Source organism: Aplidium turbinatum, chromosome 5 (genome assembly GCF_918807975.1).
Source record: "Aplidium turbinatum chromosome 5, kaAplTurb1.1, whole genome shotgun sequence".
Classification (NCBI taxonomy): Eukaryota; Metazoa; Chordata; class Ascidiacea; order Aplousobranchia; family Polyclinidae; genus Aplidium; species Aplidium turbinatum.
In genome coordinates, this window is record NC_137476.1 from 28,312,655 (window position 1) to 28,340,239 (window position 27,585).

The following is a 27,585-nucleotide window of genomic DNA, read 5'->3' on the forward strand; positions in this document are numbered from 1 at the left end:
GAAAACTTTGTCAGTTCCACTGTTAAATCTTGCTTTTTTCATCTTAGAAATATTGGTTCCATCAGACAGTTTATTAATGTTGATGCTTGTAAAACTTTTAACTCATGCACTTGTGACATCCAGGCTTGATTATTCAAATTCATTGTTAAATAACATTCCTCCCTGTACTATTTTGCGTCTTCAAAGAGTTCAGAATGCTGCTGCTCGGCTAATTACTTTAACACGTAAACGTGAGCATATCACTCCTATACTAAAATCCCTGCATTGGCTTCCAGTATTGTATCGTATTCGCTTCAAAATATGTCTATTAATTTATAAAGTTTTCCATGGTTTTGCTCCGAACTATCTGGACACTTTGCTTACAAGTTCATTATAAACCTGCCAGAACTTTGCGTTCTCAGCATCAATTGCTCTTGTGCAACCCTTCATGTAAGACACAATATGGAAATCGTACCTTCCCAGTTGTTGCTGCCAGTTGCTGGAACTGTTTGCCTATTTGTGTGAAAGAAGCTGAAAATTTAAATGAATTCAAAGCTCGCTTGAAAACGTTCTATTTCAATGAACATTATGACTGAATTTACCGTATTAATTATCACCATTGTCATGTACAGCGCCCAGGAGCATAGTTTTACTGTGGATGTGGCGCTATATAAATATTGTTATTAGTTAAATAAATAATATGAAAAATTGTAATGTAACACAAAAAAGAAGTCCAGTAGCCAGTTGGGGTAGGTGCTTAGGCACAATTAGCTTATTGGCCTCAAAATTATGTTAAAATCTTGTTTGTTTTTTGTTAGTTGTGGTAGCCTGTAGTATTTTTATAGTCTTCTGAAGTACGGTAGTTGTTGAGATAACTGAGATAATATTGATCTTCTATTCACTTTCTAATACTGCAACAATGAATATTGGGTATGTCTAACTACACTCTGCTATAATATCTTTAGTGTATAAATATTGTGAAAAATTTATAAAATGTTACAATACCGTATCCGACTAGTCTACTATCTGACTAGCCTAAAGACTATCAACTATCGAATAGCCTATTGAACATAAAAGTTGAGAACGACAAAGCGGTAATATTTATGTCTGCAACCAAGACTATTTAAACATCTTATCCAGGGATATCTAGAACAACGGGATTGCTGCCTCTGTTTTGAAGTGGGCAATAGGAGGGTTACTGCATCATTACTGCACAAACTAAAATGTGGATTTCTCAACATACAACCCATTTCTTGTTTTTAAAATGATGCTTGAAGATGAAATAATTTAAAAAAAGCAAAAAAAAGTTTGAAAATGTGGCCGTTTTTCCCCAAACCGCCACCAAGTGGTGAAAAATACACAAATTTTAAACACAAATATTTTTAATACCACTTACTGGATTTGAATCAAATTTTAACAGAATGTTTATAAGTATCAAGATTGAAGCTCTATGGAAGGAAATGAAGATATTTTGAGAAAATAAAAAGTTATTCGAATGGTTGCATTTTTTCAAAAATTTTTGATCCTCGGACATGAAACAAATGGGTGCCGACAGCATCATGGACAAAATTTCCAAAATTCTTTGACCAGAGGCTTTGCATGTTTACTCTGTCTGATAGTGTTAAAAATTTTAAAGCGATTGGCAAATAAATGAAAGAGATATTTGGGATTAAAATTTAGTACTTGGTCAAAAATCACATTTTACGAAAAACAACAATAAACATTTTCAACACCTTAAAGCCTCCTTTATCATAAGTAGACCCTTTTTTGCCTCTGCTTGGGTTTGTAATTTTTTCTTAAGTGCTTTTAATGTTTTTCTCCTGGCCTTGGATGTGTCAAAGCTTCTTTTTCTTGATTTGTCAAGTCAAAACTTGTCGAGTATTTGGCACATTTCTGAATATGCAGAGATTTTGCTACTGTCTTGTTTTCCTAATTTTTTTTTGCTGAAGTAGAAGGTTGGCAAAAAGGGCTTTGATCTTCTGTTGTTGGATGGCTTTCTGGTGTTACAGGAAAGGTTACACTTGTGTTACAGTAACAGTTCATCAAGTCTACCACCATTGTTAGACTTACAACCAACCTTATCCAACTTTCTTTGTTTAGCAATACCACAAAATTGAATTTTCTTACTTCTTTCATGTTTTTTTTATTTCCTATTTTTGATGACTAAAACTTGCCCAAAAGTGATGCAATAATCAATTAAATATGAAAACTAAAGCTGTGTTCAACACTCAATAGTCTTAGATGACTAACAGAAAAAGTTTGCTTTAAAATGATGATCTTAAGTTATAGACAAGGCCAGCCATTAGTTGTTGCTATGGGCGTTGCTAGGGAAGATGCCTAGGAGTGCCCACTTTCAAGACCTTATTTTAGCTTCACAGCAGGGATATCTAGAAAAGGCGACTTCTCAACAGCGTAATTGACACGCGCTTTCGCCTTTTTCATTTTCAGACGTTAACAGCGCTGACCCTTCTAGTGTCCATTGCTTTATCGAAATTTGAAAAGTCAGCAATCCCGTTGTTCTAGATATCCCTGATCTTATCTTTTATCAGTTTTGATTTAATTCTTATATGTTGCTAGTAACTTTATGCCTTATTGTTGCCATGACGAAAATGTCAACTGATTTCTGTAATCAATAGATTTGCGTGGCACTTTTTTTTGCTCAATTTATTATTTTGTTTGATCATTTTGGCACGTGCTAACGCCAACCAAAAGCGAGTTAAAGAAGTTACGCAAAGGAACCGTAATGGAGACAAAATTTTGTCTTGTGTATACCAGTGACGCTGTCTGTGAGTAGTGGGGCTGCAATAAATAATCCGGGAGGCGAAGCTCGTCTCTGAGTTCGCCGAAGGCAAACAATTTTGCGGAGGTATGGAGACCTGGGTCGGGAGAACCCCCAGAAAAATGACATTAAATTTGGTGCGTTCTGAGCATGTCTTTACCCCAAATTTTGAAAAAATGCATTCAAACTTTGTTGAAAAGTTGATGTATTTCAGCTTAGTCGTGACCAGGCTAGCCGTTGCATACAAGGCTCAAGTGATTTTGAGATGCCCTAGGCTGGACTAGCACTTCCTATAACCTGTTGAATACCCTAACTCTACAGCTAACACTTCTACATTCATGGCTCATCGCTACTCTGCAAAATAAAAACTAACTTTAAAACGTCTGTAAAGTTATTCAGTTAGGGGGCTGTTTTCCATGCAGCTCCAACAGATTCAAAAATTGCTGTTCTGTGTGCTGCAAAATACCAAAATAGGTGGAGCTTCAAGGATAATTTTTAGCCAATTAGAGCGCTTGAAATCCAGAATCTCGGGCTGCAGAGAAGTTTGCCCAAAATCCGTGTTGCCAAACGAAACTTTTAATATTTCAATTTTCGATTCACAATCCTTAAGTGAACAAAAGTAACCGGGTCGGATAAACACAGCGGAAAACATATTTTTCCTCTTCTCTTTCTTTCAGGTAGGGCTGCAGCCCCATGCCATGAACCGCCTCTGGTGTATACTATAGGTCGACCCTTGGATTTTGAGGTGAACATCACTTGCGAAAATATTGATCTTTACTCGAGTGTATCATATAGTGTATACTGTCAGAAAATTGTCACAGTAAAGTTTAGTATTGAATTCACTTATAAGACCCGCTTCTGAACAACCACAAGTATCATGCAAACATTGATATATGATTGTTCTTTCTTTCTGGTAACAGCCATGTATTAACTGTCCATGTATTAACTGGTAACCGTCCAATAGATTCGCACATCGTAAAAGAAAGCCGAAACATGTTTGGAAACACGAGTTAGAAAAAATAGAGAAAGAATAATGAGAGATTGTCGCTCAAGCGTGACAGTGCATTGCAATGATGACGTCACGATTGCGCCACAATCTATGTCACAATACGGAGACAGATAGCTTGGCCATAATTTTGTGAACAATGATAACATATGGAATAATGTTTAGTTACTTGATTATAGCGATTTCATTTTCTTGTACCATATTATAATATGTACGGTACGGTAAGTATTTTATTCCAAAATCCAAATATTGGTAATTACTGACCTAAACACCAAGTCCGGTGTGACACCGCTCAAGAGCAAGTGGTTGTGTCTTTGGCAGGACACTTAAAGGCATGCCTGAAGGTGGACACGAAGATTGCCCCCTTGCCTTTCCATCCACTTAATCTAAATCTTCAACCACCGGGTGTAAGCCTGGATACGACAAACAAAACCTAGTAGTTTTAAGATTGCATTATTCTGGGTGCTGCATTGTAAATAAATTTATTGTCTATTATTGCAGTGATGGCTTAACGTTTCAATCTCAAACAATTGGAGGGAAAACAACCACTGGCATTTTCTTGACTTCAAGCATTCCTGGAAAATCCCAAAAACCAACATCAAAGTTCAAAAATAAGAACACAAAGTTTTCAACCTCAACAAATCCTAAAGACACCACAAAATCAAAACCAATTCGTAACGAAACAGAAGACAAATTGACTTCCAACAAAACTAATAGAAGGACAGCCAATTCGTACACAAACGACACAAAGTCGAAACTTACAGAAAATGAAATTGTTTTCATAAACAATAACTCAAAAGTTGATGTTGAAAAGCAGAAAAAGACATCAGCAGAACATTCCAATGCTGATAAAACTAAACCCAAACCTGATAAAGGGTTAAATAAGGATTCTAGCAAAACTACATCAAATCAACGGAGTCAAAATAATCCTAGAATTAAGCCTAAAGTGGGTACAAAGCATGAAAAGAAAGAATCAAAAGAAATTAAAGTTGACACTACGTTTGTCACACTTACTCAAGATCAACTAAACACAATTCTCAGTCTTGTTAAAACAAAGCAGGACATTGATGTAGCTAGTGCTTTAAAGGGAGACACAAGTGAAGATAAAGAGTCCAAAGTTGATGAAAAATCCAAGAAGTTAAATTCTTCTGAAGGGAAAAGAGTTGAACCTACATCTGTGCCTGGTCTTGATTTGAGCGACACTCCAAACACAAATGATGAGTCTGACAAAGAAAATGGAAAGTCTGAAAATATTGAAAACTTACTAGAAGGTCCAACCAGGGGTAAACAAGACGCAAAAAGTAGAACTTCATCAGGAAAAAGCAAAAAAGGTTTGTAGAAATCACGAAAGTTTTAACACATTACACCGGTTATTGTCATTCCTTATTACCAACTTGAGCAACGTATAGCCCATGAAAAAGCACTCTCCTTTAATTGTAGTGTTGTATATTTTTATTATTATTCTGTGACTTGCAATCGTTTTGCTTTCAAAATTATTAAAAATCTACAAATGATGATTTGCTGATGTGTTTTTTATCATCTATGTTTAAACATTTTGTGCAATTGCTCAAATTAGAAGATGTTTAGCAAAATGATGCTAAGAAGTTTAAATTGTTTTACAGCAGTGCATTTGCTGTCGATCTGGTATAATATGATGTTAATGATGTAGATGCTGCTTCATCTGAAAAAGTGACAAACAGTAACAAACCACAGCTGGGTGAACTGTCTGGAACTTTGGGCGGCTTTGGGTCTCGTGAAAGAGAAAAATCTCGTCTGGAACAAAGAAGAAAAAAATGGATTGAAGAATTAAATGAACAAGTGCAAAGAAAAAAAGAAGTACCGTATACTATACTATTACATTACTATATAATTAAAACAATAAATACTATTAATTACTACAAAAAGTGCTCAATTCCTATATAAAAATTACATTTTTCCAAAACTTGATAAGCATTTTTGTTTATATAATCTACAAAAAATATCAACCGCTTTTTAATAACAAACCAGGTAGAGCACTAGCAGCAACAAAGCAATAGATTTGAATAACATGAGTAAAAATACTATGCTTAACAAAAACATTATCTCTTGCTATCTGATCGAAAGTAGAAAAACTAACTGGAAAAGGCGATCTGGTACTAAGACACTTCCTCAAACGGGCGATTTACCTAATACAGAAGCAATATCACTGTAATTTTTTCGTTTTGATCCAGTTGTGCTGAGGAGTCCTATTGGACGAAAGTCATTTCCACAACATAAATTATAAGTTTATAACTTTTATTGAAATATTGTTTTGAGTGTTAGCCTAGCCTAATGTTTTAAAGGTTTAGAGTTTAGACTGTAGAAAAAAAAAAACTATTCATTTTTTTTCTCTTGCTATCTGTGTTTCTTCTAATAATGTTTCATTTGTTCTATTTTGATGGTTTAATTACAGTATGAAATGTCATTTAATCCAATTTCTTTGTTGATGTTATCGTTTAACTTATATTAACAATAATGCATGTTTCCTTATAGCGCATTATCCAACGTGCGTCGCTCTCAGGGCTTTTCAAGACAAGAAGTTCAAGGCAAAAATAATCTCTAATCTCTCACATTTGCAATGTTTAACTAGTCTCTTAATGCTTTTAGCTGGAAAAACAAAACAAAATTGGAGACGTAAAGGCGTCATCCTCGGTGGAAGGCAAGCCCAAAAATGATCACCAGCGCCCTGATATTGAACCGCAGCGTAAGTCTGCGCCACCTTCTGCAACGAACAAAGAACGCAAAAGTACGTTAAGTTTATAGCCTACATAGTAACCAAATTGTTTTTTTAAATTTGTGCGATAATCGGTCTAGGTTTGATTAAAAGATAGTGTTAAATTTATAAGCGCGGAGCTGTTTGTGTAGAATCTGGCCATTTTTAACAAAAATCGCTTTTGTGTAGCGCCTCTAAAAAGGTGTATTATATTGGTTATGTTACGTTACCGTTCACGATAGAGTTGTAAAATCAATAGCTTCGCATGCCTACTTGCAGTGGTTTTAAAATAAATCAAAATCAATTTGGCGCCCTGATCTTCATTACTATTGTTTTCCGTCTTACCGTGATTGTGGGACTGTAAAGCTGCAAGCTACATCATCAATGGCTGCATAATCTCTCATCCACCAGTGGAGCAGAAAGTTTACATGCTTTCTGTGACGAAACTAAAGAGTGGCTTCTTTCCAGTAGAGTAACCCCTCAATGTCATTCATCAACAAACTACAGTTATGAAACTATTGAACTTTGCTCACGAAAGCTCAAAGATCTGAAATGCATATTTTGTCACCAAAAACTATTCTGAAAGACCAAATTATGTTGTTTTGTTTCTTCAGATCGAGACAATCGCTCTGACACCAACACTATGGTACAGCAGCTCCACGAGGACCTGCCATCCGCAATTCGATCTTCCTTTTTCCTCGGCGAAGCTGTACCAAGGGACCACGCGTTTAGTGCTAAAAAGAAACAAAGGCAACAGGCGTATGTCTATAAAAACTTTCTCTGCAAACGTCAAAAGCACTGCCGTAATGATGGAGCTGCTTGCCTTTGAGATGTTTTTCAGCTTTTTAGTTTTGGTGAAGCCAAATATATTTTGTAGATTTACAATACAACCAACTGATAAATGGACAACCTCATGAGTCTGATGCAAATACAAGTAAATTATTTAGATTGGATTTAATAACACTTTTAATACAATACAAAAAGACTGACAAGTTAAATTTAATTAAATGGTTTCGGCAAAACTTTTATCATCATGAAAATAATCTAAAACATCTGAAGAAAGCAAAGATGTTTGTGGTTGGTGCTAAAGCAACTACGAGAGATATCACGTTTACAGTTTTTATTCGGAATGGCCCGATTCGGTGAGTCCGATTCGGTGAGTCCGATTCGGTGAGTTCCCTATTCGGTGAGAGCCCTATTCGGTGAGTTTTTTTTTTAAATTATTGCGCGCCGTAGCCTAATTATCATTGCCGTTATAGGGTTAGGGGATAGGGGTTTTTTGGGGTTTGTGGATTTTTGGGGTTTGGGGGTTTTTGGGGGGTTTGGGGGTTTTTGGGGGTTAGGGTTTGGGGTTTTAGGGTTAGGGGTTTTAATTAGGCTACGGTACTCGATAATTTTCAAAAAAAAATTCAAAAAAATCACCGAATAGGGCTCTCACCGAAAAAGGCTCTCATCGAAAAAGGCTCTCACCGAATCGGACTCACCGAATCGGACTCACCGAATAGTAGCAGACCCGTTTTTATTACAGATAATTTCCGAATTATCTCAGCAATATTAATTAGCAATTTACCTTTGTGGAAAGGATGCTTGATTGCAAGCTATGGTAAGTATAATGCGATAACTTGAGGGCTTTTATAATCGCAAGCAATATGCTGCGTATTTTCTAGATATTTGCTCCTCTAGGTTCCACAATACGTCTCTGACAAAATTATTTCTACAAAATTGTTTTTCGTTGTGAATTATGCTTGGTGCAGGCTCTAAACAAATAAATATAATTCAATTGACAGATGGAAGGAGGAGTTAGAAAAGCAGATAAAAGAAAAGGAAGACAAAAAGACCAAGCAAAAAGCCAACTCTGATTCTCATGACACAAACGCATGGGAGCGGCATTTTGAAACCATGAATCCGCCATCAAAGTATGTGTGTTATCATCATAGGCGTAGAGTTTTAGAAATTACCGGGGGTGCAGTCAGGTTTTTTTTCGCAGAGACTTTTCGGTCATTTGTCCAAAATGATTGAAAAATTTCGGTCATTTTTTTGATGAAACTATTTCCTTTTAAGTAGCTGATACAAACCAAAATTTGCACTACCTGACTAGCTACAGCATTCAGCTTCGCTGAGAAACGTTGTTTTTTCGGACATTTTGACCGAATTGACTACATTTTTTTCGGACATTTTGCTAAAAAATCGGTTAAGGACTGATAAATGACCGAAAAAAAAAACCCAGGGTGCAGTTACATCAAACTATCACACGTGTCGCATAAACATCAAATGACAACCAACGAAAAAAATGAAAACAGCGAAACAAACTAACAATCATACAACAATTCAACCACAAAACGTATTTTTTCGAACTGATGTTTTAGCAATAAATTCTGCCATCAGGTTTTCTCTGTCGAGACGATCGACTTTTTCTTTGTGTACATTAAGCACATACACGTGGTTTAGCCTGTTTTGGGTCATTGTTGACCTCAAATATGTCTTGATCCGTCTGGGTGTGCTGAACGAACGTTCGGCCTCGCAAGACGTGCATGGCAAAGTCAAGTACAATCGTATGAGGATTGCCACATTCGGAAACATGATTGGTAAGGTGTCGTTTTCATGAAATAAACTACACATTTGTTGAGGAGTTGCTTCTGATACATTTTTTGATTTCAAAAAAGCTCTGAGATTCCCAACCTCTCTCAAATATTGTGACGTATCAATATCGGGAAATTTGCAGGAAATTTGTTCTTCCGTCAAACTTGGGGAGCCGACAATCATATTTTCCAGTTGTGCGACATGGGACAGGTTTTCTTTATCGAACCTTTCGCCTAAATCGTGAATGGCAGCCATGAAAGTTTCCACATATATTTGTGGAAAGTAAACTTCATCATCAGTTTGGGACGCTGAACGGCCGCGTGGGACAGTAGGTAGTTGCAATTTCAGAGATACTGATTCTTGTTTGACTAATTCGAAGAACTGATGGGCAATTGAAATGTTGGATTTGGCTGTTAAGATGGCAATTGTGTTTTCAATCAAAGTTTTGCACTTTCCAATTGTGATACTGCGGCTTTGTACCTGGACGTGTACCGGGTGTAGTTTCAACTGCTTACAACGCAATAACAACGCTCGAGCACGTGGTTAACCACAAGACTGCTACACCAGGTTACATTTACATTAAACATGCGTCTGCATTGTTACGTCATAGCGAATCGAAGTCATTCAATAAGCGTGAGCTTCATACGGCGGGAAATGAACAAGTCAGCAATTCTTGATGCAACAGCTATTGTTGCGTTTGACTTGCGTTTAGCGATATTATTGCGTGCTTCGAATGACAAAACTGTATAGTCATTAATGGACCCTAAACCTCCGGCGTTGTTGTAGCATGCTGCGTAGGAAACGAACCAAATTAGTGTGAATTTGAAACAGCTATATTTTGAATACCGTAATAAAATGAAAATGAAAAAAAAGAATTAAAATACCGATGAGAGCAGGGGGTGCGCCGCACCCCTGCACCCCCGTACTCTACGCCAGTGGTTATCATACTGTTTGCAACTCTTTTATATGGTTCCTTTCCTTGCCGGCGAAAACGTCATTAGATGATTTGTTGGGCTGATTCAATTAATAAAACCACATTCTTTATATTTGATTCAATGTCTGCAGACGCTAGTTGGCCGACTGATTCTATCGCAGCCTGGATCCCTTAGTAGTGTTTGTTTTGCTTTATGCCGGCATAACGCAAATTACCATAATCAGATTTACACCTAGTTTGGTTGTTCGTACACCTAGTCACATATCCTATGTGAAGTCAAAAAAAAATTTTTTTTTAACAAAGGGGGAGGTATTTTTGCTCCACAAATTTTGTCGCATTGGACTTAGGTCCAGTGATTAGATTTAGATTTGGTGGAAGAGAAGTCAAGGTAGCCAATTTTTGTGTTTACTTCTGTGAAGCTTCTCTTTTAATGCATTGCCAAAACCAGAATGGCCCGTTTCGGCTAGTCCGATTCGGCTAGTTCCCTATTCGGCTACAGTCCGATTCGGCTAGTTCCTTATTCGGCTACAGTTTTGAATTGTATTTTGTATTTTATTCCACAATATCGTTTCTTTTGCATTCCAACAAAGAAAAATAAATTAAAATGAAATTTAGCGCAAAATGTTTGAACTATTAAATTGAAATGTTCGCTCACATAAAATCGACATGTATCCTACGTCACCGTCTGCATGCAAACTTAGAATATTTTAGAATCCTCAACTATTACAAAATTCCAAATCCAACGACGCCTTCTGTTTATTTAGAGAATGTTGTATTTTATTCCACAATATCGTTTCTTTTATAGTTGAAAATATCGAAGCTTTAGATGAGTGGGGTTTAGTTAAGACCTAACCACTGAGATCTTAAAACTAAAAAGCGAATTTTGTATTTTATTCCACAATCGTTTTTTTTTTTTGCATTCTTGCTTTTTATTCAGTGTTTACCTTTAATTGCCTTCCCAGACATCAAAATCCGTCATTTTTACATTGATTCAACGTCTGCAGACGTTCGAATCAATGTAAAAATGACGAATTTTGTTGTCTGGGTTCGTTCAAAATAAGTGTCTTACATCAAAACAACATTTTTCCTGATTAACAATAGAGGTTAATGAGATAAAGTCTCAGCGAAAACGTGTCAACGAAAAAAAGACAGTTGCCAAATAGTCTGCAGACGTTGAATCAATGTAAAAATGACGGATTTTGCCGTCTGGGAAGGCACTCAAAGGTAAACACTGGATAAAATGCAAGAATGCAAAAGAAACAATATTGTGGAATAAAATACAAAATTCTCTAAATAAACAGAAGAATCTAAGTTTGCATACAGGCGGTGACGTAGGATACATGTCGATTTTATGTGAGCAAACATTTCAATTTAATAGTTTAAACATTTTGCGCTAAATTTCATTTCAATTTATTTTTCTTTGTCGGTATTGTGGAATAAAATACAATTCAAAACTGTAGCCGAATAGGGAACTAGCCGAATCGGACTAGCCGAATAGGGAACTAGCCGAATCGGACTAGCCGAATAGTAGCAGACCCGCCAAAACAGTCGCGTGCTCTTGATAGGTGCCAAACTGGCGTCTTTTCTGGTTGTACCCGCGTCATCATCTCTCGGTCACTCAGCCGCCAGCCAGTAGCTAACGAATGCGACAAAATGGGATATTTTTTTAAGAGACAGAACGTCATTTCAGTAATGAAACTCCTTCAGCTTTCATGGAGCCAAATATATAACATAGCTATGCTTTTGGAGAAAAATGATTTTGGAGTGCCACAGACAAGCTAATTGACGACAAATTAGTGGGAATAAATGACATTGTTCTTGTTCAAACAATGCAGTTAACTAACTTACTAATTGAATCAAATGCATTTATATCCGAAAACGTTTGACTTCAATTTGCACGTTAGTTTATTGTATCGGAAAGGCAAAGGGAGGATATATTGAAAAATAAGAGTACATTTTGTTTATTTATACTTTTCTTTGTATTTTTCTTTATATGTGTAAATTTTTTTCTTGTTTGGATATACTGTTAGTTCAATAAATATTTGTCTACACTTGGTTTGATCACCCTGTATATATATATAAAATGTTCAAAATCGTAAAATTTCTTTCCAAACTTTTCTCTCTCTCAGACAACCGCAGCATCCGCCTTCAAGCGGTGACACCACCGATTACGTCACACCACGTGATCGTACCGAGCCACCCAGTCATTCCCAGCAACACGTTGAACTGTCATCATCGTCATCAATCCAATCCCCTCGATTGCCAAATAACGCATTGTAAGTTGTCATATTGCCAAGTCTTTTTGGAGTCTACGTAGACTACGTACAGCGATATGTTCATTGTTTGATTTTCAACCACTAAACCTAACCAATCCACACACTTGATTCACATTACTTGCACTGCGCCATAGCGTACGATCAGTTTTGAGCACAGTTGCTACAGTTTTTTTTCCATATTAGTTCGGTTAAGAAACATTACCAGCAATGCTCGGACCCTGGCGTGACGACGAGCTATGAACAAATTTAAACATTTAATCAAAGTCGTCAACTCAACTTGCAATACATTTCGTTGAAACGTTTGTAATGGAAAACATCTTATTTTTCTTATTGTATGTATTATCATTACTATCTATCATCACCACTATCTTGTACAGGGAGAACACATCAGGGATATACTCCGGAGACCACACCGGACCCTCCCCTGGTGGCCGCGTTCAAAGCAACTACCTTCGAACTATGACTGCCCTACTCGATCCGTCACAGTTGGATGCACTTGAAGTGAAACGTCAGAAGCAGTTGGAACATCGGGTAACGCTAGGAGTTAATAAGTTTTTTTTGTGATCGATCCTTACAAACTACATCGGTTTGGATTTCCTCAGGACAAAGTTCCTGGGTCTCAATTCCACTTTCTTGGTGAGATTTAAAACATGCGTAAAGTTAAAGTTGCATTGTACTTGTAATTTTTCATCTTTTCTTGGCTTCATCAATGACCACACTGGTGCGCATTGTGATATATAACAATCATGGAAATAGCAGGGAGTGCCGTATTAAATTTCTTATTCAAATAGAAATTTAATTAGTTTCCTGCATGTTTTTGATGCTGTATAGAGGTTTGTTTCTGTACCAAGCAGACAAATAAGTCATTTTTGGACAGATTTTGTTCGATTTACATAACCGTATTTCGATTTTTTGTGTCTCTCAGAGAATCATCGCTGAACAAGTAGAAGAGCGGAAGAGATTAAAGGAAGAAGAGAATAGAGCTAAAAGGGAGGAGGAAGAGCAAGAGGAGAGAAGGTTGGAAGAAGAAAGGAAGAAAATTAAAAATCAGTTCGAGAAGGAAAAGAGCAAGCAACATGCCATGGAGGTATACACTACTGAGCGATTTAGGACTGCCTTAAACAAACTTTTTTTGAGGATTTGTATTGATGGGGTATTCAAAACGCTATTATGATTTTTATTATTCAATAAACATCGCAAGGAAGCCATTTTTTCTAAACGTAAGTTGACATTCTGGTTGTATGAGAAATAAATAATATGAATTAAAAGTACAACCGACATGTATAATTTTTTTTGCGATTTACTTTTCTGCAACGACAATGACTCAGTGAGCTTATCGATATGTTTATTTTTATACTGACAAGTTTCGCTTTCTTAACTATAACAAAAGTTTTAACTGGTTAACGTCACAGAGAAAAGCATACCCAACATGTGGTTTTCCACTGGTAATGACCACTAGCCCAAATATAATATGCAGGCCTCAAAATTTGTACTTTTTTCCGGCGGTCAAGCATGTCCTACCGGACTGGCCCTTTCAGCGGACATTTAATATCTCAACCGGACATATTTTTTGCATCTAGATTTTGCACAAAGTCACACTACAGTATTGTGTAGTCGTGTTTGTATAAGAAGATTTTCTACAACAGAATAACTCTGCAATGGTTGATCGCTTAATTAACCGACCCTGAAGTATAGTGGAGCAGATTAACCGTGAATAAGGTCGCCACATTCGCCTAAGCACGTGCGGAACCCAGCTAAGACTTGCTTCTCTGTGACGTTTCTTTTTAACAAACGATCAATGTAACACAATAATCCTCATTGTTAAAATTAGAATACCTATCCTGCCGAAAAGTTCAGACAACTTTATTTCAAGGCAACATTGCAAGGCGTTGAAATGATGTAAAAATGGCTACTTTTGCCATCAGCTTGTTAACCACGCCACTCTAATGTGGTCTTTAAAGCAATTGCCTGTACTATTATTGTTTCAGCTCCGTATTTGTTCGCGTTAAACAAATAATTGTAACAATTCAAATTTAAAATATATTTTTGCTGCATTAGCTCTATTTTTGTCAAGAATTTTGCGGCGGTCATTTATGACCGCCCAATGAGTCGGCTTCGGCAGACACTCGAGGTCATTCCGGAGGTCATGTCCGCCATGACCGCCGGATATTTCGACGCCTGATATGCGTGTTGTTTGAGGGGCGATTTCTTTCAACTGTCTCGCATTCTTTTGTTGAACAAAGTAACCGGTGGTCTGCGCTGGAATCGAACCGAAGTATCTAAGACAGAAAACGAGCACGTTAGCCACTAAACTATATCACCAACTGATTACTATGATGCGTATTAACCGCAAACTTTACCAGTCGTTTTTTTGACATTCATTCAACGCTTGGCGATGTTTAAATGATGAAAAACGACATCCACTGCAGGAGAAACGCGATCGGCAAACCCAGGAGTTGTATCAACAAATGAAGGAGGCTCAGACCACAGCACTGAAGGAGAAGTTTGAGAGGATGCAGCATAACCTGAAGAGCCACGGTCATGACACGTCGAGACTGGAGAGAACGCACAAGACTGTTCTTGAAAAGTTTGTATCGTCTTTGTGTAGTAGTTGCCCCAGGGTACATTTGATCATTAACCAGACAGCAAACCTCTCTAGATGTCGAATCAATGTAAAAAACGACTGATTTGCTGTCTGGGTATACACTAAAAATTTCCTAGCCTGTAAAATTGTTTAATTCGGCCAAAAAATTTCTAATTTAGGGGAGCCAAATAAACAATAAACAACATCACATTGCAGAAGTCTGAAGCCTCTACATTCTCCCCCGACCACAAGTCCAGTTCCTTCATTAAACATAAAAGATCTTAAGTCTTCCTCTCAGGCTCACCTTCATCACAGTAAGTGTCGCTCGGATTTAGTGTAAGCGTTAGTATTGATTAGAGGAAGTGTATGTACTTGAACTGAAAAAGCTCTTCTAGAAAACGGACAGAAGATTTCGACCTTTGTAAAAGGCTAATAATGACCAACGTTGGCAGTCTGGAGTGTTCGCTTTCAGTGCCGCCAGAAAAAAATTTACGCCCACTAAGTGCCGCTGAATTGTCCTTCGAAGGCGTAGAGTTGAACCACCGTTGTTTAACAATTGGTTAACAAAGCTACTTTTTATCCGTTGAATTATGGGAATTATAAATCTTGCAATGTCGTTTATATGTCTTTTTCCGTTTAGATTATCGTAATTTATTTCAATAGGTAATGTATATATTAGGGTGCATCAGGAGCCCCGACCATACAATTTTTATTTCTTCTATTGTTTAAATGGTTAGGCTATATGAATTAGAATGTGTGGTAAAATATTATTAAATTCTTTCAACGTTTAGGTATGCCACACAGAACATAAAGATTGATCCAGTACAGGCCATACAGGGTTGCCACTTAGCAGACTTTATTGCAAAATTTGAGAAATTTTGCAAAATTTTTAACTGTTTGGATGCGAAATTTTGAGTTGGCAGAATTTTTAAGTTTGGCAGATTCACAAAACTCATAAGATTAGTTGAATTCCATTGAATTTGTGACAAAATTGTGGTTCTATCTTGTTGTTTGTGAAGTAAATGGTGGTTATGTTTTGGTTGTAATCATTTGCTTTTAACAAAGTAACTATGAAATCTAAAAATGGAAAGCATATTAGTTCATTTTAGTGGGTTTCATTTCAGTTTATCTTAGGAGTAAACTAAGCATAATTGGTTTGGCAGATTAAAGATGATTTTGGAAGATTTTTGGACACTGTTTGGCAGAACATAAATTTTTATCTGGCAACCCTGATTCAGTAACTGTGTGCAATTAAATTGCTAGGTGCTCAGATAAACTGTACTAAGGTAATATTGCTGATTTTCGTTGTTATATTATATAGTGCAAAACAGGATAGGTTCAGGTATGGTAGATACCAGTTTCAACATCCTTTCAGCATTTTCTGTTGCTTAAAATTGCTTTTATTGTGATATCAGGTGAATTTATAACTAACAGTGATTGAAGTAAATTTTATATATATATATGTCTTTGGATGAGTCAATTTCACCACTAACTCTGTTGAAGACAAGTGGAACAGGTGTGAAATCACCCACTCAAACACCTAAAACTCGACAATGTTCAAACATTTTTGTGTAGGTAAAGGACTGTCTGTTAATGCTGCTGAAATTACAGGGAGCAAACTGCCATCGTGTATGCAAGTATAACGTTACATGCTGTATCACATTGAAGATGAAGCCAAAACCAATCGAAATAAATTTCAGGCTTCTAAAATTGTTCTATCAAAAATCATTCAATTTTAATATAAAGCCAACATTCCAATGGTCACCGAACTTTATGCCTGTAACAAAATCATTAAACTTTTTGATGGCAATAAGAAACTTCGTGCCATTCCAGCTAACAGAAGACAAACTCCATTAGTGAAGAAATTAGGAGCCAGTAATTTGAGTTTGTCAAAGACTTTTCGACTGTGGCCTACAGATGTTGAAAAACTGATGAAAAATGAAGATGACATAAAGTTCCTAAAATTCATGCAAACTGCTAGAATAGCCACTTTTGGGTCGTGTGATAAGAAACAAGCTTATTTGGTTCAGCGCTGCCAAGCACGCAAGGAGGCTGAGACTCGACGTCATGAAAAAGCACTTTTTGATCATCATCATCATAATCCATCGTCGGTTTGTTCCCCACTAGTGGGGGTGGCCGATTGTTTCCGCGCAGCAATTGTCTTAATCCCTTTTCTCCATTTCACCCTGTCCTTTGTCATTTGTCTGTCCCTGCATCTTCCTCCTTCAGTCCGACTTTTTTAAACTCATCCTTCACTTGTTGTTTCCACGTTCTTCTTGGACGACCGCGTTTCCTCTTCCCATCCACCTTTAGATCTAGTGCCTTTCTAAGAAAACTTCCTTCCTCCCTCCTTATCACATGTCCATACCATCTTACTCCATTTGCCCTTGCCAGTTGGTCTATGGCAGTGGTTCTTAACCTGGGCGCTACCGCCCCCTAGTGGGCGCTGTTAACTTTTAGAGGGGCGGAAATATTCAGGGGGCGTTATAGGGGGCGCTACATTCAGAAGGTGTAACGATATTTTCCTCACTGCAAATTTGCTTTAGTAGTTCTGCTGGGGGTACGAGAATCCACCGAGGATGAGGAGCTATATACAGTATAGAGATTGTGTTTAACAAGGGAAGCAGTGATTCTCTCTCAGAGCATTCTATGTTGGCCTATACAGCACAATGCACAACACCATCCGACAAGCGTGGACGTCGGATGGTGTTGTGCATGGCCTTTGTTGTTGATAATGGGCATTGTTTCCCTTTCCTTGTAGTAAGTAAATGGCATTTTGTGGTCAGCTTTTGGCAGGGACAGCGGGCAGGCAGTGCAAGCAAACCATAAGGACTGGTCATAATAATAGTCAGTCAATAATGGTTATTAGTGTAACTCTTACTAACTACTAAAAAATCAGCAGAGATGTGCCTTAAGACTTTTAAGTTAAGAGCCTTATGGCACATCTGTGCTGATTTTTTAGTATTAAAACTAACATCGGCTTAAACTAGTTTTTTCTTACTAACTAATAACTAATTACTACTGGCTGTAGGCTAGCCTTATAGTCTTGGAAGAAAATGTCATTAGTAGGCTACAGCCCTTATATTATGGTGGGCGCCAGACTATGGAAATCTCTGAAAAGGGGCGCTGGGGAAAAAAAGGTTAAGAACCACTGGTCTATGGTCTTTCTCATCTCTAGCATATCCAACAATTCTTCAGTCCTTTTTTCCCTTCTCGTTTTCACCCCACACATTGCTCTCACCATTGACCTTTCCGTTCTTCTCAGGATTGCCAGTTCACTCTCTCTCAGTACCCATGTCTCGCTACCATATAGCATTGCAGGCCGCACACAGCTCCGATATACTTTTCCTTTCATCCTTAGTGAAAATTTTCTGCCATACAACATTTCCCCACATTCCCTGAACTTTGCCCAGCCCAATCTTGCCCTTGTTGTCACTGCTGCTTCACATCCACCACTTCCATTTATCCGATCACCCAGATAACAGAAGTCTGTCGCTGTTTCGATGCCATGGCAGAACTCATCATCATGGCCTTCCACTTCATTCCTTCCTTTACTGCATTTCCCACAAACAAAACACTTCGCCAATCTTGTTGCGGCTCTCTTGACATTAGCACATCTTGCATGTACCCACTTTCCACATTCCTTGCATTGCATTGAATTTCTCATCACTCTCTTGCCACATATTCCACAGGGATCTACTTTGCTCTCAACAACTGTTCCTAATGCTCCACTCACCATCACTTGTTTTTTCAAGATTCACCTTCATACCCTTGGTTTCAAATGCTTCTTTCCATGTCTCAAACTTTCTCTCCATTCCCTCCATACTATTACTTGTCAAGACCAGGTCGTCTGCATACAAAATTTCACTCAGTAAGCCCTCCCTCACTCCTTCAGTTACAACGTCAACCACAATAGCAAATATCAGAGGTGACAAAACTGATCCCTGGTGTACACCAACCTTCACAGAAAACTCTGTTGATATGAGTGCAAACACCAGCACAGCAGTCTTAGACGATAGTGAAAGTGAAAATACATGTACCTCGTCCGAGCAAGCAAAGGCTAGCCGAAGCCAAAAAGGTAGCAGGTGCACAGGCATTTATACCTCATTATATATTACAGTCCCTAAGCTAGTACCTATTGCGACACGCATGAAAATGATCCCAGCTCAGCAGGTTGCATTTAAAGTTTTTATAGAAGAAGTTGGAGGTGACACATCGAAGGTGGTGACATCATATTCTTTAGCGGATTGCACCGGACGAATGGTGGGAAAAAATAGCAAGTTCTGTGAAAGCAAAATGGAATCCACCAAAACTGTTATCCCTCCATTGGGATTCGAAGCTGCAATGCAAACTAACTTATATAAATGAGAAAGAGGAGCGAGTAGTTATAGCAGCTGGCACTATAAAGGAAATGAAAATTCTGAGCATTCCTAGTTATGAACCTCAAACAGACCGTAAAACGGGTGAAATAGTTGCAAAAGTTTCAGCTGATTTGATTAAACAATGGAACTGTTCGAAGTGCGTTGTAAATTTAGTGTTTGATACCACTTCAAGTAACACTGGACATGTATTGGCAGCATGTATCAGCCTGCAGCAGCAGTTGGATTGACCGATTTTATGGTGTGGATGCAGGCACCACATAGGTGAAGTGGTGATCACTCATGTTTTCAATGAGCTAAAAATAGAGACATCAAAATCCCCTCATGTGATGTTGTTTGTAAGACTACGCAAAAACTGGGGAATGATTCCACATTGCTCGGCTGAAAAACTAGCTAGATTGGACCTATGATCTAATTTTAATGAACAAGCGAAAGTATTAGTATTACAGCTTAAAGAAGATGTTCTCAGGTTATGCACAGCGCAGGAGAAGTTTAAACGTGATAACTATATAAAAAATTTATTCATTTATGCTTGGGCTACCTTGATCCAAATAAACCAGTCAATTTCATGAGGCCGGGTGCTTTAAAGGCACGTTGGATGGCCAAGATCATATATATTCTTAAACTAAGCTTACTGGAACACCAGATTATTCAGAGCCTAATTTAGCTACCCAAGACCGTGAATGTTTGTGCATTGCATGATTTTGCAGCCTACCCTGCTATACAGGATGGAACCCAATCATTATGATCTTCTAAATATCAATTAGTATAAAATATTGTTCCGTACACGCATACTATAGTGGCACTAAATTCAGAGTTGTTAACTAGAACGTGACTTTTTGAGTTAAAAGAGGTTAAATTGCACAAGAGTTACCGTTTAATAACATTAGGGCCATGTGGCATACCTAAATGTTCACGAAACTTTATACCATTTTCACACACTGATTTTCTCACCCAGTCTAACAGTTTAGGCAATAGAAGAAATGCGATGTTAGTATTTTTCAAAAATATGGGGCAGCTGATGCACCCTAGTATATATTGTATATTCTTTAAAAACATTTTCCTCCAAGCTTTTACTTTATTACTTCTGTATGAGCTTGAGAATAAAAAGAATTTGAACGTATTTAGTTATTTACTTTAAAAAGTTTTAGAAGCTTTCTCTTTAACAAAAATACCATTCATAGACCAGCAACAGCAACCATCCCCCAGAATGTCGGTGAACTACCAGCAAACTGACCAATCCCCAGTCTCAGTGGTCGCAAACACAGGACAAGGGCCCATCAAGTTGGAGATTTCACTGAACCAGAAGCAATCAGCTTGTGATCTGGTGGCAACAGGCATGCAAACCGGTAAGAACTGGTTACTACCGGTATTGGTGTCTTTCGTGTTGAATGTTGCATCACTGCAGGCCCCACAGAATTAATCTCAGATGCGCTCACTCATCGAGTGGTTTGAAGATTAAGTGGACAGGAAGGCAAGGAAGCCATTATATTGTGTACATGCCATTTATTGTCCTGCTGAAAACACAGCACATGCTCTTGAACGGTGTCGAACTGGCGTTCTTTAGAGCTTCGTACCAAGATCGTGATGTTGTTGTGATAGTTCATGCAGACCTGTAAGACTTATGCTTGCTATTGATGATGTTTATAAAACTGGCAAGAAATTGACGTCGATGTTGTTGCTTTAAACTGACAGATTATTTTTGGAAGGCGAAACTAAGCTCGTTTTTAAATATCTTAATATGTTGTACAATTTTTTTTCATGTGTTCACTTGACGATGATTTGCTTTTAACATTTTTATAGTAGCATCAAATATCTTAACAAGGAATTCATCTGTTTTGCTCATGATTTTATTCAGAAATGAAAAGTGTGAGATCTGTGTGTGTGTTATTTATTCGTCCATTACCTTGCAGGCCTCGAAATTCGTTTTTGTTGACGGCGGACAAACGTGTCCGGTCTGAGCAGCTATCTCGGCGGACAAATTAAGTCTCACGGCGGACACACGAGTTTTAGCGTCGATCGTCATGCTTCATCAGTTTATCTTGATAATTCTTCGCCATTTGAGAAGACCAACGACGTGCGCTTGAAGAGTCAAAGCGCCGTGTGGCTGCTTAATACGCCGCATAACTGATTAACTTCCACCGAACGAGGTCGTCTAGCTTTTTGCGTCACAATGCTCTGGGCACGAGTCGGAAAAATTCTACACTAACGCTACTATTTTCTGCTGAGCAAAGTTTCACTAGGATTTTTTCTTTAGGTTTATTTTTGCGTGTCGTGTGAGCGAAAGTGAATTATTTTCCCTTGACGCTTTCTTTCTTACTGTAATACCAAAACTTAACAAATTTTGCTGCATCTTGCTGTAATAGCCTACTCGTATGATCTAATTTTGTAACCAACCTTGCCTTATCAATATTACTCGGAGATCAAAGCCAGACATTGTGACGTAAGACTTGAACCAAGTTGCGCGTGATTGCTGTTGAAAAACCGTACTCCCAATCTCCCACCGATTCTTAGCGAAGAATTCACCTTTGTTACGCTGATTCGATGTCATCAATCGTTCAAGCAACGTAAAAATCGAAAATTTTCCTGCTTGAATGGAAGCTAAGGATATCATACAGTATTTTCATTTTGTAGATGCGCGCTAGAATGCGCTGGAAATTATATTCTCGCAACAATTGTTCGTGCTATGCAATAACGATTTGAATCGCTAGTCCCTGTGTTATTTCTCGGCGGACAAATATGACCGATCTAGATGGTACTTCTCGCGGACATCACGAGCTGTGACGGCGGACATGTCCGCCGTGTCCGCCGTGAATTTCGAGGCCTGCCTTGATTAGTTTGTTCGGTAAACCTTTAAAACTGCTTTAGCGTTTTCTAATCTTCTTCTGAGCACATCGACACAGTGTGTGGTCGAGGCTACAGCTGTGCGCTTATTTTTATGTTTCTTTGTTTTATCGAACATAAGTTTCGACTTGATTCCCTACCGCATCATTACAGAACGGAAAATTAACACTGATTAAAATACACCAAGTGTATTGTAAGTTGAATATAAAAACACATTTAATCCTCATGCAAAGCGTGTAATACGATGCGATTAAAGATTTTGCCTAAATGTTTTCTCTAAGTACAGTATGTTCCGGAATTTCAGTAGACTCTGCTTGTAGCTGGTTTTACGTATAATTTACGTACCGTATTCAATTGTTGGAAATAAATATTAGGTCCCTACATGCTCCTTACATGATAAGAGTTTCATGTTCAAATTGTCAACGACGTACAGGTTTAGGTTTTTTCATGTATTCTCAATTAGAATTTTAAAGGTCACCATATTATTGAGGCGCTTATTGTTTCAAAAGATCTTAATCCGGCCTTGTATGTTCTACAGATGAAATAGCAACTCGGAAGAAAAAAGGCGGTAACCTAAAGGATACGCTTTTGGATATATTGAGTGACAGTGATGCTGAAACCGAATACATGGCCTTGCCACATCGGAACACGAAGGACAAGACTCGAAAAAAGTAATGTTCTGAGAAAAATATTCTTACATACTTTCCGACGTTTGGTCAAAAGCATTCGGATTTATAAATCAAATAGAAATGTTAATACTAATATCAAGCAAATTACGGGAATAAAAAGTATGTCGGAAGTACTAACAAAAACAAAAGACAGAACAAAATGGAAGCAGTTCATAAGGGAGATCACAGCTGATCAAACATGATAAATCTGTTAAAGAAGAAGAATACTATTGTTAATGAAGTATAGTGACATACATTAACTAAATTCTGTAGTATATTTCTTCATTTGTAAATTAATGAACAAATATGGTAGTAAATAATTTTTCTGTTTGTGTGATAAATGATGTTTAATGTACGTAGATAGTCCAGGGTATTGTTTCAGTTTTCGATTTTTGTTGTGTCCAAGCTTACTCTTGGTGGTTGAAGATTTAGATTAAGTGAACGGGAATGCAAGGAAGCCAATTTCCGTGCTCATCCATTGGCATTCATTTAAGTGCCTTCAAGTGTTCTTCCAAAGACACAGCTATATGCTCTTGAGGTGACGGTGTCGGTGCCACGGTGTCGATCCGGCGCTCTTTCGAACGTCGTACCAGGGTTCTCCCATTGGGCTATGCACTATGCAACCTACAGTTTCCCAATGCAACCGACGTGTTTTACCTGAAAAAAAAACAAAAAAACAATCACAAAAACCTCTGCATTTGAAATTGGAATAAACAGGATCATCTACAATTTCTTGCTACTAGATAAACGCTTTTTGTCATCAATTCTCTGCAGAAAACCACGCCCCTCTGACGACAGCGCAGACAACCATTACAATCGCTACTCCAGGACCACTCGAAAACAAGCTGACAGCGAGGAAACAGACACACGTGTAACCAACGGGCCCAAGCCCAAGTGGGGAGCAGGCCAGAAGAAGAAGAAATACGTAGCAGCTTCCGACAGGTGAAATTCATGTTGCTTTTTTACACGTTACTTTTACTTGTTAATTATGTTTTTATTATAATACTGCATGTCACTTTTTGATTTGTTTTTACAAGAAAGGATTAAAACTGTTTACTTTCACCCAACAACCGGAAGCCCTACCTCGAAACCTAAATCTTAAACGTTGCATTTCACTTTTTTGAGAGATGTTGACTGTTGAGCTTGCATCATAACGTGATGTTCAAACCTTTTAAGTCACTACCAATGAGACCACGCTAAATCAGCGTCGTAATATTGCCACGCTCACTTGTCATTTATGACCGGACGCAGGAGAAATTCCTTTGAAAAGCTGACCAATTGCTCAATTTAAATACATAACCCAGGTAGTCATTTATATATAATTTTGCGTTTTTTGTCATAGAAACAACTTTAGTACAATCTTATGTCCAGATACGTAAATTCAAGACGATGGAAGCAAGATCGTGACAACAGGTTGAGGAAGAGGGAAGAGGAACTCATGACGCAACAAGTTCTCAACCAACCGGATCGTTTGCTTGCCGGAAGGTGCGCTTTGTAAACTTTTGTTGTAATTTAATTTTTTTTTATCACTAATTGCTTTCGTTATATGTTGTTTCTATGTTGGGTTATCGTATGATAAAACATGTATTCACCGACCGAAATTTGTATTTTACCTACGAACATTGTGATGATTTCGTTTTTTTTTCTATCACCGACTGTATTCATTTTATGTTGTTTTTATGTAAAATGGTCGTTTGACAAAATGTCTAATCAAGGACCGAAAAAGTATTTTGTTATTTTTGTTATTTTTCTGAAACCCAGTCTAGCGGAGAGAGAAGATTTTACCAGCACTGTAACTTCTCATCGCCTTAATGGGATAGTAAAGGAAAAACCTGACTTGGCGATTTTCCACGTTCTTTGTGTTTAACATGGCTACCATAAACCGATTTTCCATAAAATTTTTCCCCATTGCGGTCTGATCAGCATTCCGCGCCTGCTTTTGTCAGAGCTTTCAAAAGGAGAATGGGCGTGAGCAGCGAAGCGTGCGTCTGTACAGTCTACGTCACTATAGACTAGCAATCAGCTGATCGCGTAATAGTTGTTACTGCGGGCGATTTAACTGTAGGCTATGTATGTACATCAAAACAGCAGATTTCAACATCAAAACATCAGACAGTTTGCTCAAAACATCAGATCTGATGTTGAAATATCAGAGTTGAAACATCAGAAGTGGTAACGTGGCTTTTGTTATTGCTGTCGATAGTGACGTATTCTCGAGCAGTGTTTGCACTTTTTGGTCATTTTGAAAAAAATAAATAAATAAATGAAACATTGAACTTTGGGCCTTGCCAGTGCCATTGAAAACAATTTTTTTTCGGTAATTTTTTTTGAAATGTATTCTTGAATGTTGAGTTTACGCATTTTAATGCTTAATTCCCGTTTGAAAATTTCATTTACTATGCCTTTAAATCAGAATTTGCTTTGTTTTTCAACCTTTGTCACTTCAAATGAACTTGCTTTTTGTGTTTTGCAGGAAACCGAAATCAGACCCAGACGGTCCTTCATCTTCAAACCTTGAAACGTATCAGCACTACCCACACAATAGAAGAGACAGGTTTGAACAAAAAATATTTTAGTATTACAACTGTTTAAGCACTAAATAAAGTAGAAAGTCATACAAAATTGGCAAATTCAAGTTGATCATAAGTTATAGCTTTTGCCATCATAAGCTTGGCTTCATGGGTATATGATATATGTTCTTATTCAAATAGTATGCCATATTTTTCTGTACTAGGCCTACTTCCTGACTTATTTGACTTATCTTCACTGTTGACTGTTATAGTTGATCAGTAGCGTAGCCAGGAATTTTGAAAGGGGAGGGGTTTTGACCACCCAGCGGCGGGGGGTCTGGCGGGCCTCCCCCAGAAAATTTTGAAAAATTACTTTGAATTTGGTGCATTCTGAGAGCATTTTCAACAAAAATGTGGGTACGAATATTCCTGTAAAATGGTGCTGTCTGGTAGCATAGCAAAAGATAAGATCATGTTTTCTTCGACATTTTTCGGAAATAAAGCTAAGTCTCTGTGTTTTCTTGTTGCTAATTCCTGGCTGAGATGTTTGAATGTTTGGTATTGGCAAAACTCGTATCTTTTAATGCAATTTTATTTAAAACTAGGCAATTTTTTATTAGACTGAAAGCATCATTCTCAATATCGTGACGTCACACGCGTGCCAAAGGGGGGGTTGTAACCCCCAAAACCCCCCCTTGGCTACGCCACTGTAGTTGATTGTTTATTGTTACTTTTTGGTTAAAATTGACCAATTTCGCTGTAAATTTTTGTCAGATCAAAGTCACCAGTTAAAGCTGCAGAAGTGACTTCACGTAACCCAACCAAAAGAGGTCACTCTAGGTCAACCTCTCCACCGGTTCCTGCTGTGATGAATCAACTAAGAGGTGATCGCCATTACGACCGCGTCATGACCCACAACAGGTAATTAGTTGCTCGATGTAATAGCAACGTACCTGAACGTTTCGAAACATTAAATTCAGCAATAAGTCAAATGTTTAACGAATTTAGTGTTATAGGCTTATTCGAAGTGAGCATTGTCGAATAAATTTGGCAAGTTGTGTCGATTGGATAAAAATTGGTCAAACACGTCTAAGCGATGTATAATTTGGTATATTTTTACGTTGGTTTAGACCAGACACCGCCATGTCGGTGACCACGGACCATGCCAAGTACAAATCTTTCAAGCACAGTCCTGACTCCCCCGTTCCTGACACCGACGATTACGTCGAATATATTCGCAGTGACGTCGTTCTTGACCCGAACCGGCCTGAAACAAGGGATGGAGGAAAGAGAGAAGGTGAGATTACATGTCTAACAACATTCTTCAGACGTTAAATCAATGTAAAAAGAACCAGTTTTGCTAGGTACTTGAAATATTTATCAGCCGGTAACAACTAGTCAAAACTGGTTTGCAAGCTAGTCAAAACTGGTTTTGGCATGATTTGTCTTTTTACTACTCCATAAAAAGCTATGTTCGTTCTTACAGAGGTTGTCTATCCAACCGAAAAGAAAGCTCCGGATGCTGCGATAAGTTCTGCACAGGAGCAAAGCAAGGTTAGTGTTTACAATTTACATGTTGTTAATACGATAAACAGAACTTTTCAAAATGAACTAACGCAAAAGATTAGAACCACCCATGCTGCCTGATCACTGAGGAGTGAGGACATGCTGAAATTGTCAAAACGTTTTAAGTCGTTTCGATGGGCGACACGATTGCTTTGATATACTCCTGAAAGGCGCAGCAGGCAGCATCACTAATAAAGTTGGAAATTTTGCATAGATAAAGTTTGTGAAATTCTTCAATCCCTACACAGTATGTAGAGTTCCAAAGACTGTACTGGCTAATTTTAGGACCATACTGTAACCAACTCATATGGTACAGTGTGTAATTAACTTTATCTTCAATACCATCATGTTGCTTGGCCCCAAAGCAGACTGAAACAATATCATTGAACCTAACTCTTTCTACAGGACCCTCTTCTCAACAGCGACATTGTAAGACAGAAAGAGAGACAAGATAAAATCCTGAAAGAGATTTCAATTCTCCGCCAAGGCTTGCTCTTGAAACAACGTGAAGTTGCCAGCTATCCTGTTGCTGTAGCAACGGCTAACATCGGAAAGAATTTACCCGAGCGTACAAATGACATCAATCTTACGTAGCTGTGACGTTGTAATTACGTAATCATAGGTGGTTGTTTTTGTATATTCATAGAGATTATAGAGATATATTTTTGTTGAGCTGTAGGTGTGCTTCTGAAATCCACTCTTTCAAGTTTTGCATTATTTCTACGATTACACCCGCAGAATAAACGGAA

At 37.9% G+C, this 27,585-nt stretch overlaps 1 protein-coding gene across 1 annotated transcript; it reads left to right on the plus strand.

The window, feature by feature from the left end:
* The first annotated feature begins 797 nt into the window (after positions 1-797).
* On the plus strand, positions 798-27,585 carry LOC145770198 (coiled-coil domain-containing protein 66-like). The gene is made up of 20 exons (XM_082581786.1): positions 798-909; positions 4,266-5,095; positions 5,434-5,600; positions 6,390-6,528; positions 7,110-7,254; positions 8,283-8,411; positions 12,139-12,285; positions 12,663-12,816; positions 13,211-13,372; positions 14,715-14,872; positions 15,086-15,183; positions 20,433-20,597; positions 22,631-22,763; positions 23,535-23,702; positions 24,132-24,245; positions 25,234-25,314; positions 26,045-26,191; positions 26,401-26,567; positions 26,757-26,824; positions 27,242-27,585. The coding sequence occupies exons 1-20, from the start codon at positions 899-901 to the stop codon at positions 27,428-27,430; spliced, it is 3,372 nt and encodes a 1,123-aa protein (XP_082437912.1). The 5' UTR covers positions 798-898; the 3' UTR covers positions 27,431-27,585.